Source organism: Geotrypetes seraphini, chromosome 5, assembly GCF_902459505.1.
Source record: "Geotrypetes seraphini chromosome 5, aGeoSer1.1, whole genome shotgun sequence".
Taxonomy (NCBI): domain Eukaryota; kingdom Metazoa; phylum Chordata; class Amphibia; order Gymnophiona; family Dermophiidae; genus Geotrypetes; species Geotrypetes seraphini.
In genome coordinates this window covers 265446885-265462175 of record NC_047088.1, presented here as the reverse complement: position 1 = coordinate 265462175, position 15291 = coordinate 265446885, and the positions used below count along the sequence as shown (strand labels likewise).

At 44.4% G+C, this 15291-nt stretch overlaps 1 protein-coding gene across 2 annotated transcripts in view; it reads left to right on the top strand.

Moving 5' to 3' along the window:
* The first annotated feature begins 5501 nt into the window (after positions 1–5501).
* SLC23A3 (solute carrier family 23 member 3) overlaps positions 5502–15291 on the top strand; it is a 48102-nt gene continuing 38312 nt past the window's right edge. For both annotated transcript variants that reach the window (XM_033947355.1, XM_033947354.1), the window contains exons 1-6: positions 5502–5657; positions 11713–11864; positions 12216–12310; positions 12494–12567; positions 13463–13644; positions 14856–14979. In XM_033947355.1, the coding sequence (XP_033803246.1) occupies positions 5529–5657; positions 11713–11864; positions 12216–12310; positions 12494–12567; positions 13463–13644; positions 14856–14979 (756 nt within the window). In that variant the 5' untranslated portion in view covers positions 5502–5528. The remainder of the gene's footprint in view (positions 5658–11712; positions 11865–12215; positions 12311–12493; positions 12568–13462; positions 13645–14855; positions 14980–15291) is intronic.

Here is a 15291-nt window from a genome sequence, read left to right as displayed (position 1 = left end):
CTGAGGTTGTGCGTTCAATCCCTCTGACCCTGGTCAAATTACTTAAAACTTCATTGCTCCAGGTACAAAATACAAACCTGTGTAAAATAAGTAAACTGCTTTGATTGCAACCCCACAGAAAAAGTGGTATATCAAGTCCCCAACCCCTTACCATATTTCTCAGCAGAGACAAAAGAGAAAAGATCATGCACTGACTCACGTCGTAAGGAGTAAATTTTCAGCAAAGTGGCAATCTTGAGAATCTACAATGAGTCCAAGTGATTTTCAGAAACCAGATCTTCATGAACACAGCGTTTGGTTATTTGTGAATAAATATACAGCGAGACAACCAACACGTGTGAATGCACTCCTCTATAGGTGTGTCCATGGCTGACCTGACTTTGCACCCTTGTTTTACTCTACCCATAAAAAGGCTCAATCCCTTGATATAACAGCACCTTCTGTAGTCCAAGCCAAGTAGTTTGCTTTTATTCAAAAATGAAAAACCATCGGCTAAAGCCTCCGATCAAAGGTCAGCTCTGCCTCCCAAATGAGTCCCATTGCCCCGAAGAAGTGACCTGCCTGGATGTTTGGCTTTAACCCTTTCAGGACCATAAGGATCGTAGGCCAATTTTTGTGGTTTTGACGACATTTTTATGGTAAAAAGGGCTTGCAGATGCCAAAAAATTGATTTGTTTTGTGAAATATCATTATTTTTATTTAAAAAAAATCACACTTCTGGCTTATGGACAGTGTGGCAAGTGAATCTTCTCGTCAATCTGGCAACGACGCTAATGAATGAATGTGGGAACCAGTTTGTTTACATAAAGGCAGTATCCTATGGAATCCGTACATATCAAATTTAGAACTGTAGACTATCCCAATCAAAATTTATAGGATTTTAAAGTTATGGGACAAATATGTCCCTTGGTCCTGAAAGGGTTAATGCACTCAGAGTCTAGGTTTTTCAGTGGCACTTTAGCTTCACTCTGATAAGGATTAACAATGGTTTGGGAGGCAGAGCTTCCCTTTGATCGCAGGCGTTTTCCCTCATTGTAATAATGCCAGCCTCGAATGCTTTAGTGTAGAGGATGTTATTAGGTTACATTTATTGTAACAGGTTCTTTTAATGCCTCTGTATAAGACTCTGGTGATACCTCCCTTAGTCCACGGTAGAGGCGTCTGCTGTGGCCCAGATCACTAAATGCTCTGATGCTCATTGAGCATTGGAGCAGCGTTGAAGCATTTAGCGCTCCGGGCTGTGGTAGAAACCTCTACCGTGGCTTTGGGAAGGGGGGAAGGAGGGGGGTTAGAATAAAGGGTCATGGATTTGGCACTTTACATATATCACTTTTTCTGTCTCTAGAGGACTCACAATCTAAAGTTTGTATCTGGGACTCGTCCAGAGTCAGAGAACTGAACCCAGTTCCCCAGGCTCTCAAGCAACTGCGCTACCCTTAGGAGAAGTCAAACAAAGTGTACTGGATGAATAAAGAAAACTATGATTTGGCTGAATTTTTTAAATATTTTTATTGGATTTTAACACAATGTAAAAATAAAATAAATCAAGGATATTTTAGTTAACAATATCACTTACAATCAATCACAAATAAATCAAAAACAAGGATATTATACAATTAAAATGATCCTTACAATCAAATCATAGATGCAACAGGGACTAAGGCATCTATGTTATCAATTCAAAGTGTATAAAGTCAGTTATTAAAGCTCCATATAGACCAGCTATCAGATCAAATTTTGATTATAAAAACCTACTAAGTTTATTTGTTCATATAATATATTGTTCATAATAAAACCAGTTGGAAAATATTAGATTTGACTGAATAGAAACCCCAAACAGGAATTGAGCAATGTAGTCAGGGGTAGACTTCACGCTCCAGGGAGCTGGGAATATTTCGCGCATGAGTCTCCCCCCCGACCGTGAGTTAGGACGTGAAATCTGATCCGCAGGGAAACAAAGTTCAGTTGCAAAGCCAGCCTTTTGGGAAACATGCCGTGCTTGGATCTCTCTGAATGGCGGATGGGTCACATCGTCAGGGGGCTTTGGGCAGATCTCCCCCAACAGATCATGATCCAGCCAAACAACAATTTAGTATTTCTCTAGCGCTACCAGGAGCACGCAGCCAGTGGCGTAGTGAGGGTGAAAGCACCCCTCCCCCGCTCTAGTCTACACTCCCTTATGCGCAGACAATGTGGGGGAAGGGCACTACCCCTCCTCGGGTGCCTCCCCTTTCCCTTCCCCCTTACTTCTAGTTGTTCACCGCCGCGAGCATCAAGAACGTCAACGTGCTCCTCGCGACCCCATTGTCTTTCCCATTCACGTCACTACCTATGCGTGGCATTCGGAATTGATTCAACAGGAGAGACGACGCGGTCACGAGAAGTACGATAAAGTTGTTGATCGCAGTGGTGAACAACTAGGGAAGGGGGGAAGCCGTGTGTGTGGCGATGGGAGGAGTGGGAAGAGGCGGGGTGGAGACGAGGAGAGACGTTGGCCCTCCACCAACTGCTGTACTGCAGGATCTTTTAAAATGAACCTTGTCCGGATTTGGGCCAGAACTGTATTCTTGAAGTGAGTCTCTTGTTCCCATTGGCAGAAGAAGTCAAAGTTACTTTTCCATAACTCTAGAGAGGTCTCCGTCATTGGAAAGAGATGGAACGCCTGCGCTGCTCCCGGCTCCCGTGTCCACTTTGCAAGGTGAAATCAGAGATCAAGTACAGCCCGGATTGTTCATATTCTATATTTAAATCACTATTTGAGATCAAATCAAAGCTGAATATTCGGTCCAGCCTTAATGTAAACTTAAATGGCATTCTTTCTGTAGCCAAAAATCAAAAGTGGAACAAGAGTCTCTGCATATAAGAACATAAGAATTTGCCTCCACCGGGTCAGACCAGAGGTCCATCCCGCCCAGCGGTCCGCTCCCACGGTGGCCCTCCAGGTCTATCACCTGTGCTGTGGTTCCTGACTATTCCTATAACCTACCTCAACTCCTATCTGTACCCCTCAATCCCCTTATCGTCTAGGAACCTATCCAAACCTTCTTTGAAGCCCTGTAACGTGCTCTGTCCTATCACGGCCTCCGGAAGTGCGTTTCACATGTCCACCACCCTCTGGGTAAAAAAAAACTTCCTAGCGTTTGTTCTAAACCTGCCCCCTTTTAATTTCTCCAAGTGCCCCCTTGTACTTGTGCTTCCTCACAGTGTGAAGAATCTGTCTCTGTCTACCTTTTCTATGCCCTTCAGGATTTTGAAGGTTTCTATCATGTCTCCTCTAAGTCTCCGCTTTTCCAGGGAGAATAGCCCCAGCTTTTTCAACCTGTCCGCATATGAGAAGTTTTCCATACCCTTTATCAGTATAGTCGCTCTTCTCTGGACTCCCTCAAGTACTGCCATGTCCTTCTTGAGATATGGTGACCAGTACTGGATACAGTACTCCAGATGCGGGCGCACCATTGCACGATACAGTGGCATGATGACTTCCTTTGTCCTGGCCGTGATACCTTTCTTAATGATACCCAACATTTTGTTTGCTTTCCTTGTGGCCGTCGCACACTGTGCTGATGCTTTCAATGTTGTGTCTACCATCACTCCTAGGTCTCTTTCAAGGTTACTTACCCCTAGCAGTGATCCCCCCATTTTATAGCTGAACATTGGGGGGATCACTGCTAGGGGTAAGTAACCTTGAAAGAGACATAGGAGTGATGGTAGACACAACATTGAAAGCGTCGGCCCAATGCGCGACGGCCTCAAGGAAAGCAAACAAAATGATGGGTATCATTAAGAAAGGTATCACGGCCAGGACGAAGGAAGTCATCATGCCACTGTATCGTGCAATGGTGCGCCCGCATCTGGAGTACTGTATCCAGTACTGGTCACCATACCTCAAGAAGGACATGTCAGTACTTGAGGGAGTCCAGAGAAGAGCGACTATACTGATAAAGGGTATGGAAAACTTCTCATATGCGGACAGGTTGAAAAAGCTGGGGCTATTCTCCCTGAAAAAGCGGAGACTTAGAGGAGACATGATAGAAACCAGAGTAATCCAATTGAGGGCAAAATAAACCCAAATTTTTGCTTAAAACACACTTATTTACAATTGCTTTCCCTAACTACTCAACAAACTGAGCCGGTAGCCACTGCTAAAGCAAAGTGATTTTAAACCATGATGTTTGTATGTGTCTTCTCTCCTATCTGAAATTGGTGAAATTTAAACCACCCAAATCTGCCAGTCACTATTGGCAGTATAACAAATTCCATGAACAAAATCCATATAATATATATCCCTGTAGTCTTTCATTCCTACAGAGTAAAGAGCTTCTCCTCTGTTACGCCTATTATACAAATAAACCGAGGATAGGCATGACTTATATTCTGCCAGAGTCGCTATGTCCACATCACCCCTCTCCTCAAGTCACGTCATTGGCTCCCTATCCATTTCCACGTACCCGTGTAATCTCTCTGCAGCTCCTCATTATTCTCCTCTTATGCTCCTCCCTGGGAACTCCGTACTATCAAGTCTCTCTTAACTATACCCTTCTCCTCTATTGCCAACTCCAGACTCCGTCCCTTCTATCTTGCTGCATTGTACGCCTGGAACAGACTGCTTGGGTCAGTAGTACGTCGAGCTCCGTCCCCTGGCATTATTAAAATTCAGGCTAAAAGCCCACCTTTTCGAGGCTGCTTTAAAATTCTAACCCTCACTTGCTTGTAAAGCACCCATGTCTGAGAAACTCCCTGACCCCTTACTTGAACCGTTTGTCTGTTTGATTAGATTGTAAGCTCTACTGAGCAGGGACTTTCTCTTGCGTGTTTTATTGTACAGTGCTGTGTAAATCTAGCAATTCTATGGAAATAAGTAGTAGTATCAGATAGCATACAGACTCCTGTGACACTCTGGCCCCTGGAAATTAGAGAAGATGTCCCTTCAGCTGCTCTGGGACTGAGGTGGCCGTGCGTTGTCTTCTGCTGAGTTCACTGTGGGAAAGAAGCAGTTGTCAATTTGAAAGCTAATCCCCGAAGCTGGACATGTTCCCTACAGAGGGAAGTCCTGTGAAGGCGGCAATCTCAGTGCATCATCCCACAGCGGCCAAGCAACATCTACTGTGGGCTTCTCTGGGGACGCCGGTGCCCTGACAGTACCGCTCAGTGTTGCCGTGGCATTGACTGGCATCTGTAGTGCGTTCCCACAGTCCAGTGTATCTGGGGACAATGACTTTGCCAGGGAATTCCTGAAGTGCTTCTGGGCTCGGTGGCATAAGGTGTTCTGCAATTTTACAGAAGGGGGCTATGGCCCCAGCTCCCACCAGAGAATTTCTTAGACAAATACTTCAATTACTAGAAAAGTCAAGTGAGAATAGGTAACAGAGCTGGAAACCGGGGTTAATGGCTAATCAGTGTAAGGAGAGGGAGAGGCAAAGGTGAAAGGTTTTGCCTGGCTTGCCTCTGTGTTTCCCAGAAAGTGGATCTCTGCTCCTTCTGCAAACCGCTGCCCCCAGCTTCCCTGGTTCCTGAACCAGTTCCCTCAGATGGGGCACAGACTAGCAGCTATGCCTGGGCTCTGCTGTGGCCCTACTGCTTCCAGGAGTCCCTGTGTTTCCTCCTATCCTGTGGACAAGCAGCCTCCCTGGAGCCTGACTTCCTTCTTTGTCCTACAGGTAAGAGGACCTGAAAGGAATCCTAAATATTCTTTCCTGGCAGATCTGAGCAGTAGCCTTGGGAGGGTGGAGAGCAGCCTAGATTCTCAGAGGCAGTGTCTCCAGAAGAACCAAATTCCATTCCCAGAGATGCTGGAAATTTGGGGCCAGTCCTGGAAGTCTGACCACCCTATCCTGATGCATTATGGATCTTTGTAAGTGGAAATGTTATCTGGATATTATTTTGTCTTATTGTGTTTTATACTGGGTTTTTAAAAATCTTTTTATCTTATGATTATGTTTCCTTGTTGGTTTTTTTGCAATCCGTAAGGGTTTAACATAACATAGTAACATAGTAGATGACGGCAGATAAAGACCCGAATGGTCCATCCAGTCTGCCCAACCTGATTCAATTTAAATTTTTTTAATTTTTTCTTCTTAGCTATTTCTGGGCAAGAATCCAAAGCTTTACCCGGTACTGTGCTTGGGTTCCAACTGCCGAAATCTCAGTTAAGACTTACTCCAGCCCATCTACACCTCCCAGCCATTGAAACCCTCCCCTGCCCATCCTCCACCAAACGGCCATATACAGACACAGACCGTGCAAGTCTGCCCAGTAACTGGCCTAGTTCAATATTTAATATTATTTTCTGATTCTAAATCTTCTGTGTTCATCCCACGCTTCTTTGAACTCAGTCACAGTTTTACTCTCCACCACCTCTCTCGGGAGCGCATTCCAGGCATCCACCACCCTCTCCGTAAAGTAGAATTTCCTAACATTGCCCCTGAATCTACCACCCCTCAACCTCAAATTATGTCCTCTGGTTTTACCATTTTCCTTTCTCTGGAAAAGATTTTGTTCTACGTTAATACCCTTCAAGTATTTGAACGTCTGAATCATATCTCCCCTGTCTCTCCTTTCCTCTAGGGTATACATATTCAGGGCTTCCAGTCTCTCCTCATATGTCTTCTGGCGCAAGCCTCCTATAATTTTCATCGCCCTCCTCTGGACCGCCTCAAGTCTTCTTACGTCTTTCGCCAGATACGGTCTCCAAAACTGAACACAATACTCCAAGCGGGGCCTCACCAATGACCTGTACAGGGGCATCAACACCTTCTTCCTTCTACTGACTACGCCTCTCTTTATACAGCCCAGCATCCTTCTGGCAGCAGCCACTGCCTTGTCACACTGTTTTTTCGCCTTTAGATCTTCGGACACTATCACCCCAAGGTCCCTCTCCCCGTCCGTGCATATCAGCTTCTCTCCTCCCAGCATATACAGTTCCTTCCTATTATTAATCCCCAAATGCATTACTCTGCATTTCTTTGCGTTGAATTTTAGTTACCAGGCATTAGACCATTCCTCTAACTTTTGCAGATCCTTTTTCATATTTTCCACTCCGTCTTCGGTGTCTACTCTATTACAAATCTTGGTATCATCTGCAAAAAGGCACACTTTTAAGCAGAATATAAGGGTTTTAAATTAATTAATTAAATAAATAATGGGGCTTGAAGCACAGATGTCAATGGGTAGAATCAGACACTGTTTAGAGATGTAAGTTCAAAACCTGGACTGGCCAAAAAGTCTCCAGCCTGTAACTGGGTAACCCCAATTTCTACTCCTTAGGTAAGCAGGGGTAGGCAATTCTGGTCCTCGAGAGCCGGAGCCAGGTCAGGTTTGCAGGATAGCCACAATGAATATGTATGAGATGGATTTGCATGCACTGCCTCCTTGAGATGCAAATCTATCTCATGCATATTTATTGTGGATATCCTGAAAACCTGACCTGGCTCCGGCTCTCAAGGACCGGAATTGCCTACCCCTGAATTAGGGTTACCAAATGGCTCCAGATAAAGGAGGACAGATTGAGACATCCAAGTTTTACTTCTACTGAAATCAAAGGAAGGAAAACCTGGATGTCTCCTCCTTTTTCTGGAGCCATATGCTAACCCCGGGGGTGTACACAGGTTCTGAAGGGAGCTACTCTCTGGCCGCTAGGCAAGCCCTATCACAACACTAGCTGAGCAGCTGGAGGGAAGTTTATGAAATGGGAAAAATCCAGGCTCGTTGGGAGACCAGTTACGATTTCGTTGGAATACAAAGATGCGAGAGTCTGAATTAACCAGACAGAACTGTAATGAAGAGAATAAAGTAATATAAGGGACGACTTGAAAAGCTCTTATGGGATCATAGGGGTTGCCAATGGTATAAGGCTTTTATTCTTACAATTTTGAGTGTTTGTATGCTACATTTGCAAGTGAACTAACACAGTAATCACAGTTCTGAGTACTTGGAGGAGCAAGTGGGATCCGTGGAAATCACTCTCTGAGCACAGATGCCTGGGCTCAAGGTTATACGGAATGCAGAAATGGATTTAGACTGAGAGCTCATCCTTTGAAAGTGCCACCTGCAGGTTTAACTTTCAGTCTTGAATGCTTAACAGCTCTGAAATGACACATAACTTATGTGTTGACTGCTCAGCTGAATTGTGCCCCACAGCCAGGCTACCCATTGCTAAGGGTCCGTCCCATTCACCAGTCTTAGTGTCAGCTGTCCAAGTCCGATTTTGTCCCCCTTCAGCTTTGTACGGTGCCATCTTGGGCAGATGAGAAAGCATGTAGAATCCCTCACAAGATTCCCACTCACCACCGCGCAGAGATTGGATCGTAAGGTGCCCTGGGCAATGCTGGCTTTTAGCCCCCTCTTCTCCACAGTGGCTTGATGGTCTACCCTCTACCCAGCTTGGTGCCCATGGCACTTGTCTTCCTTGCAACAGCTCTCTTCTCAAGTACCAGTGAGCCTCCAAAGTCTGCTATGTAACCTGCCGAGCAGAGTCCAGCTACAGGCAGAGCCAGCCTTGTTGGGGTGGGGCATACCAAAATACCTTGGACTTGTGCCCCCCCCCTTTCCCGGCATTTGATCTCACTATGAATGCTGACAGGGCAGGATAGAAGAACTGAGGTCAGCATGCAAGCATTGAAAGGAACGGATCAACAAGTGCTGGTACAAAGGGGCTGATTTGCCCTGAGCTAAGCATTTCGCTCCGCTAAACTCAATCCTGACTGTAGGAGCTCCAGTTCATACTATACGGTACTCACAGCCTACCAGACGCTTATTAACTCTATCACTGCACATGACTTTGCTGTTCATTGATCCCTTTACATCGGTTACTGCTATAACTCTTGCATTCTCCATGACCTTTACCCTCAGGTGGTACCTGAACACCTGCCCTTACTTCACATCTCTTGTGTGTCACTGGGAGAAACTATGGGGAAACTTCCATAAGAAGACACTTAGCCACACCTAACTTAAATCTGTACTTAAGTTGTCAATTTTTAATGGGTTAATTGGTGTGGTATTGACCACACCATTACCCCCCCCCCCCCCAATGATTTTAATTGTTAATTTCTGTTGCATGTGGAATACCGAGCCTTATCACATGGCACCTAAGTATTTATCTGACTGTCTAGCGCTTTATGTTCCAGCGAGACAATTAAGATCCTCTACGCAGGCGACTTTGATTGTTCCGTCTCCAAAAAGCCTAGATAACGTGTGTTCTCCTGTGTAGGGGAATTTACAACACCTGAAAGACATGCAGGAATTTAAGCAAATATTTTTTTAAAAAAAAACATTTGTTTTTATTTATTCAGTTTTCTAAACTGTTCTCCCAGAACAGGTACTCAAGCAGTTTTCCCTCTCTGTCCTGGCGGGATCACAATCTATCTAATGTAGCTGAGGCAGTGGAGGGATTAAGTGACTTGCCCAGGGTCACAAGGAGCAGTGTGGGGATTCAACCCACAACCTCAGGGTGCTGAGACTGTAGCTTTAACCACTGCGCCACACTTTCCGCCGTTATCTACTCAGTTACTCTGTTTAAAGTTTAAAAGAGCAGTTTTGTTTTCCTATTCACAGCAGAAGTGCCATTATCCCTGACAGTGATGGGGACAGCAGTACCTGGGCAGGTAAAACGGGGGTAGCTGCCCGGGGGAGGGGGAAGGATGCCATCCAGTGCTGGAAGTGAGTCTTAACCAAAGATCAACATGACCCTGTTTCACTAAGGTTTACTTGCAGTTGACTGACTGAACTATTTGCATCTTCAGTTCTATTTCTGTATTTCAACCTCCTAGTTTGTTTCCCTCCTTTTTCTCTTGTGCTTGGTTTTATTTGGGAGATTAAGAGAGAGTGGGATGGAGTTAATTCTCTTTTCTTTTAATGAGTTTTTCTTTGGGTTTATTAGGCTGTGCATCCAACATAAAAGAGAAAATCTCTCCAAATGGTTCAAAATGCTGTAATATGTAATTAAACTCTGGAATTTGTTCCCGGAGAATGTGGTGAAATCAGTTAGCTTAGCAAGGTTTAAAAAAGGTTTGGATAATTTCCCAAAACAAAAGTCCATAGGCTGTTATTGAGGTGGACTTGGAGGGATCCACTTCTTATTCCTAAAATAAGCAGCATGGAATCTGTTGTACTACTTTGGATCTTGCCAGATACTTGGGACCTGGGTTGGCCACTATTGGAAACATGATACTGGGCTTGATGGACCTTCAGTCTGTTCTAGTATGTGAGCCAAGAACAAGACAATCAAGTCATTGTGACATCACTGCTAAGGTTGACTCTTAGGCATTATGACATCACAATCTCAGCTCTGGAATGTTGCAACTCTGTTTCATAAATGTTTGGAATTACTGCTTTGATTTATGTTCCTTATTTCCCAGTAAAAAAGATTGGGACCTTAGATCGATATCAGCTTTTAGCTTGAAATTTCTCACAGTTGTAAACCACAGCATTAACTCCCTGTAGTTCTCCTGAACATAGATCTTTTTAAATCGACTATTGTAATGCCCTTTATAAGGGAATAACTAAAAAAGAAATAGGAAGACTTCAGATAATACAAAACACCGCTGTAGAAATCATATTCAATGCAAAGAAATCCGACCATGTCACCCCCAGTGGAAAATTCTAGATAAAACAATCAGCCGGAATTTATAAATAATCTTCTTACCCCTTATATTCCTTCCAGGTCCCTAAGATCAACAGCTAATAACCTTTTCTCTCTCTACCATCTTCTCAGTCACTGCCCCCTCTCTTTGAAATAGTTTTCCAAACGATTTACGTGAAGAATGAAATCTTAATAACTTGAAGACGAAGCTAAAGACATTTCTCTTCCGTGATGTCCTTTCAAAGGCAATTGAGTGAAATTACTACTGGGCTTACAGCAGCCCTCTGGTTTCCTTTTACTTTGCCTGATGGAGTTCTTGCCTTTTACCTTATGTTCTTGTTTGTGTTTTTAATAGTTTTTTAAAAAGTTTTTCTAGTTAGAGTTTGGTGACGTAGTGTCACTTCAAACTTTTATTTTATTTAACATTTGTCCTTTGTTTTTACAAATTTCTACACCGCCTAGAAGACTGATTGGGTGGTATAAGAAATTTTAAATGAACTTGAAACTTTATATACCACCTTTCAAGGTTCTCAAAGCGGTTTACAACCAGATGCTTCAAGCGTGTTCCCTATCTGGGGAAGTGGAGGATTAAGTGACTTGGCCTGGGTCACAAGGGTTTGTGTGACTGAGTGGATCTTTACATTCCTCAACCACAACATTCCCTTTTGTAGCTCCCTCCGTATTCGCGGTTTCGATTATTCACCGTTTTTAGCTTGCTGGCTCCTCCCCCCCAAATTACATCCGCTTGCATAAAGAAATCGCTGATGCCAAGCGTTTACAGAGAGAAATCGACGACTCCCGGCACTTTCTTCACCGTGTTTTGCCTCTCCTTCAGGAACAGGCCACGTCTCCCACCATGTTATTCACGGTTTCACCATATTCACGATGGTTTTTAATAGAAAACAGTGAATAACATATGAAAAAGTTATTCACAGTTTTTCTGTATTCACAGGTCTGTTAATCCCCTATCACACCAAATATTGAGGGAGAAGTGTATACTTAGGATGAGTTAACTGACCACACTGCTCCAGTGCACTGCAGAGAATGACTGCGTGAGCATGGTTTAGCTGGATCTTGCCAACCTTCTTCCTCACCGATTCTCATTGGGTCCCACTTCTTTTCATCTGTCTCAACAGCACCTCCTTGTCCTGGCCTCTCTGCTCTGTGTGTGTCACATCCTCCTCTTGCAGAACCTACCACAGGAGAACGAGAAATCAAACCGGCTTCTGGCCACCAGCCTGTTCACCTGCGGGATTTCTACAGCTCTACAGACTACACTGGGAAGCAGGTAAACTCCATGATCCTCCCCCGCCTTCCTCTGGGGAACAGGAGGCACAACTCGAGACCCTCCTCTCTCATTCACAGACCAGCCACATGCCTAAAACCCAAATGATGGGAGAGGCTGGAGGACATCATGGTAGTCTGGGGACCCTAGCACAGACTTCCCAGCCTCTGACACCTCCCCAAGAAATGAAGTGTCAGGGGTAGAGAGTGCAGAATGATTTATGTTAGGGGGTCACTAACATGCCTTAAAGCTGATGCCTTTGCATGAAGATGATTCTTTCTCCAGCTGTTCTCCAGGGTCTCCTTTACAGTCTCTAAATGAAATGAACTGATACCACTGTGACTATCTAAACAGGCTACCACTGGTCCAGGCCCCGTCCTTCCAGTTCCTCATCCCGGTTGTGATTCTCAGCAGGCAGCCTCTGGCACTTGACAGGACACACAGGAATGGTAAGTTGTGTTTTGCATTCACATCATAAGATACTCATGCAACAAAACTACCTCTTTCTTAGTTTGTATTCTGATATTTTCACTCTTTACCTTTGGGTTTTCTATTCCATTCTCACTCTTTATTCAAATGTATCAATTAACATCAACACGATCTCTGCCTGATGGTCTCTTTCTACCCTGCAGGTGGAGCTGGATCTCTGGGATGCTCTGAACTGCCCATTAACAGTACTGGCAGCTGGAATCAGATGATCAGAGAGGTGGGTGCCAGACTCAGAATTCATTTTTATCCCGGAGATGTAGGGTATTTAATTGCTGTTTCATAATTTTAAAAAACTACTATATTTGCACATATTTGGATACCTTGCAGCAGAACATAAGAACACAAGAATAGCCTTACTGGGTCAGACCAATGGTCCATCAAGCCCAGTAGCCCATTCTCACAGTGGCCAATCCAGGTCCCTAGCACCTGGCCAAAACCCAAGGAGTAACAACCGATCCAGGGCAAGCAGTGGCCTGGTGTTAAATGTGCTGGGACTCAGAGCACAATTTGGGAGGGGCACCCAAAGGTTACTAGCTGGCTGTGAAGCCCCTAGAGCATGGGGTCCCTGGGTAATTGTCCCGTTGCACTCCTCTAATGCTGGCTCTGCAAAAAGGAACTGTATGAGCCCAGGTTTCAGCCCTGTAGGCAGGGTTAAGCCTTGGTGACTGGCATTACTGTTCACAAGCTTCATAGCCCCTCTCTGTAGAGTTCTGGCTACTGCATGATGTTATTGATCAAACGGGGTTCCTCTTTCAGCTGCCCTAGCTGGAAGGCAAGACTAGGGTTGGACTGTAGGTCTAGGGGATGAGGATGGAGAACACTGTAGGATCTGGTCTCACACCCTACTCTTGGATGACATAGGTTGGGTCAGTTCTAGAGGACACTTCTAAAACCCCTAAGAGCAGCCTGTGAAGAAGCTGTCTCTGTCTATGTGGAAATTTCTCCTTTCTGAAATGGACTTTTCTGTCTATACGTTAAAGAGAAGCCAGTTTTCCTGCACTTCTGGGAGACTTTGGCAGGATCTCAAGGCGTGATAGATCCTTGTTGGCGCTCATGTCTCACGATACTGTGAACAGGTCTTGTGCTAATGCCATTGATTCTTTCCCACCCAGGCTGCAGGTGCTGTGCTGGTCTCTGGGGTGCTGCAGATGCTCATCGGGGTCTCTGGTCTGTGTGGGTTCATTAGTCATCACTGTGGACCCATGGTGCTTGCCCCCACCCTCTCCATCATCGGATTCTCCATCTACAAAGAGGCTGCTCTTCTCTGCTCTGCAAATTGGGGGATAAGCATGCTGTATGTTGGTAACTATAGACTGAACCACTCCAGCCCTTCAACAACTGCTGATGTTTGAAGTTGTGATTCTTGTTTGAATTTCTACTTGTTTCTAACAAAAATAGAGCAGAATTTGATGATTAGGTGTGGAAAAAGGCTCAGCTCTGGGGAGCTGTTTTAGGATGTGATCAACTTTTTGGACCAGGTGTCTAGAGAGCTAGATTTGGGTAGAGCGCTAGATGTGGTGTACAGTATTTCAATTTCAATAAGGCCTTTGATAGGGTTCCACTGAGTGACTTACAAAAAAACTAAATCCCCTTGGTATGGTTCTATTAGAAACTGGTTGCATGGGAGGCGACAAGGGCATCCCCTCGGAGAGCAAAGCAATCTCCACAGGCGAGCAGGGGGATGTGGGCACAGTTCCTGGTGATGTCATCAATGGAACCACTGTGCCAGTTATCTTCTCCAGGTCATTGTGAGCCACAAAGTTCAGAGGAAAACAGGGGAGTTGCTCCAGAGGCAGTATCCCAAAGCCCCAGAGATAGTGGGGGGAGAGTGTCAAGGAATGGAATTTGCTGCCACTGGAAAGGCGTGTTTTAGTAAATAGATTTTCAAAGAATTACCAGCAGTAAATTTGGGATGAGTTTCTAAACTAAACTAGACCTTAGTTTTATAGACCGGGTCATCTTCATGTAATAAAGCTCAATTCGGTTTACATCAATTAAGCAAATATAGAAAAGAACATGAGTTTACAATTTAGAAAATAACCATGTTTCTACGAAAGAGTTGAAATGAACCTAATTCTCTTAACCTTAAAGGAATATCATTCCATAATTCTGTTAGTTCGAAAGGATAGGATTTCCCCAATTTACCAATACAAATAATTCCTTTAAGAGAAGGAAAGACAGTTTGAATTTTTGCCTGGTCCTAAGAAGACCCATTCTTTGACAATTCCAAGAAAAAGGTTCAAGTGAGGAAAATATGCCAAATAGGATCTTGAAACATTTGAAAAGTATCCTGGAGAATATCAGAAGCCAATGAAGTTTGGACAGTAGTGGAGATACATGTTCAAAGTTATCCTGGGAATTGCCGGCTCTCTTAACAGCATAACTTGTTAGTTACATCCTCTGTGCTTCTCTGCAATGACAAATGTCCTTATTGTGATGTTATAGGCTAGGAAGGAGCATTGTGGTATGTTTACACTGAGCCTCTGCTTTGTCCTTCTCTCCCAGCCTGATCGCTCTGATGGTGCTGCTGTCCCAGAACCTGCGCTCTTGTTACCTCCCTGTCTGGATGTGGAAACAGTGGAAGGGCTTTGTGCAGAAGACATATTTCCCGGTCTTCCGTATGTTTTCGGTACAGTGTGATTGACTAATTTATTCTTTCTTTCTGGTTTGGAGGATCCAAGTTCAATTTTTCAAAAATGGTCCTATCACCCTGAACAATAATACATTAATGATATTACTCAGTGTGTTCAATGGTGAAGTGAGCAATCACCGACCCAGCTAGCCAAGGGTCCAGTACAGAGATGATAGGATTCATTGTACCCACTGGTATATCAATCGCTCCCAAAGCCTATTATCTGAAGGGGTAGAAGGTGGTGCAAGATCCAAGTATATCTCATAAATTTATTGAGATAAATATGCAACCATATCCTCACAACCAAGA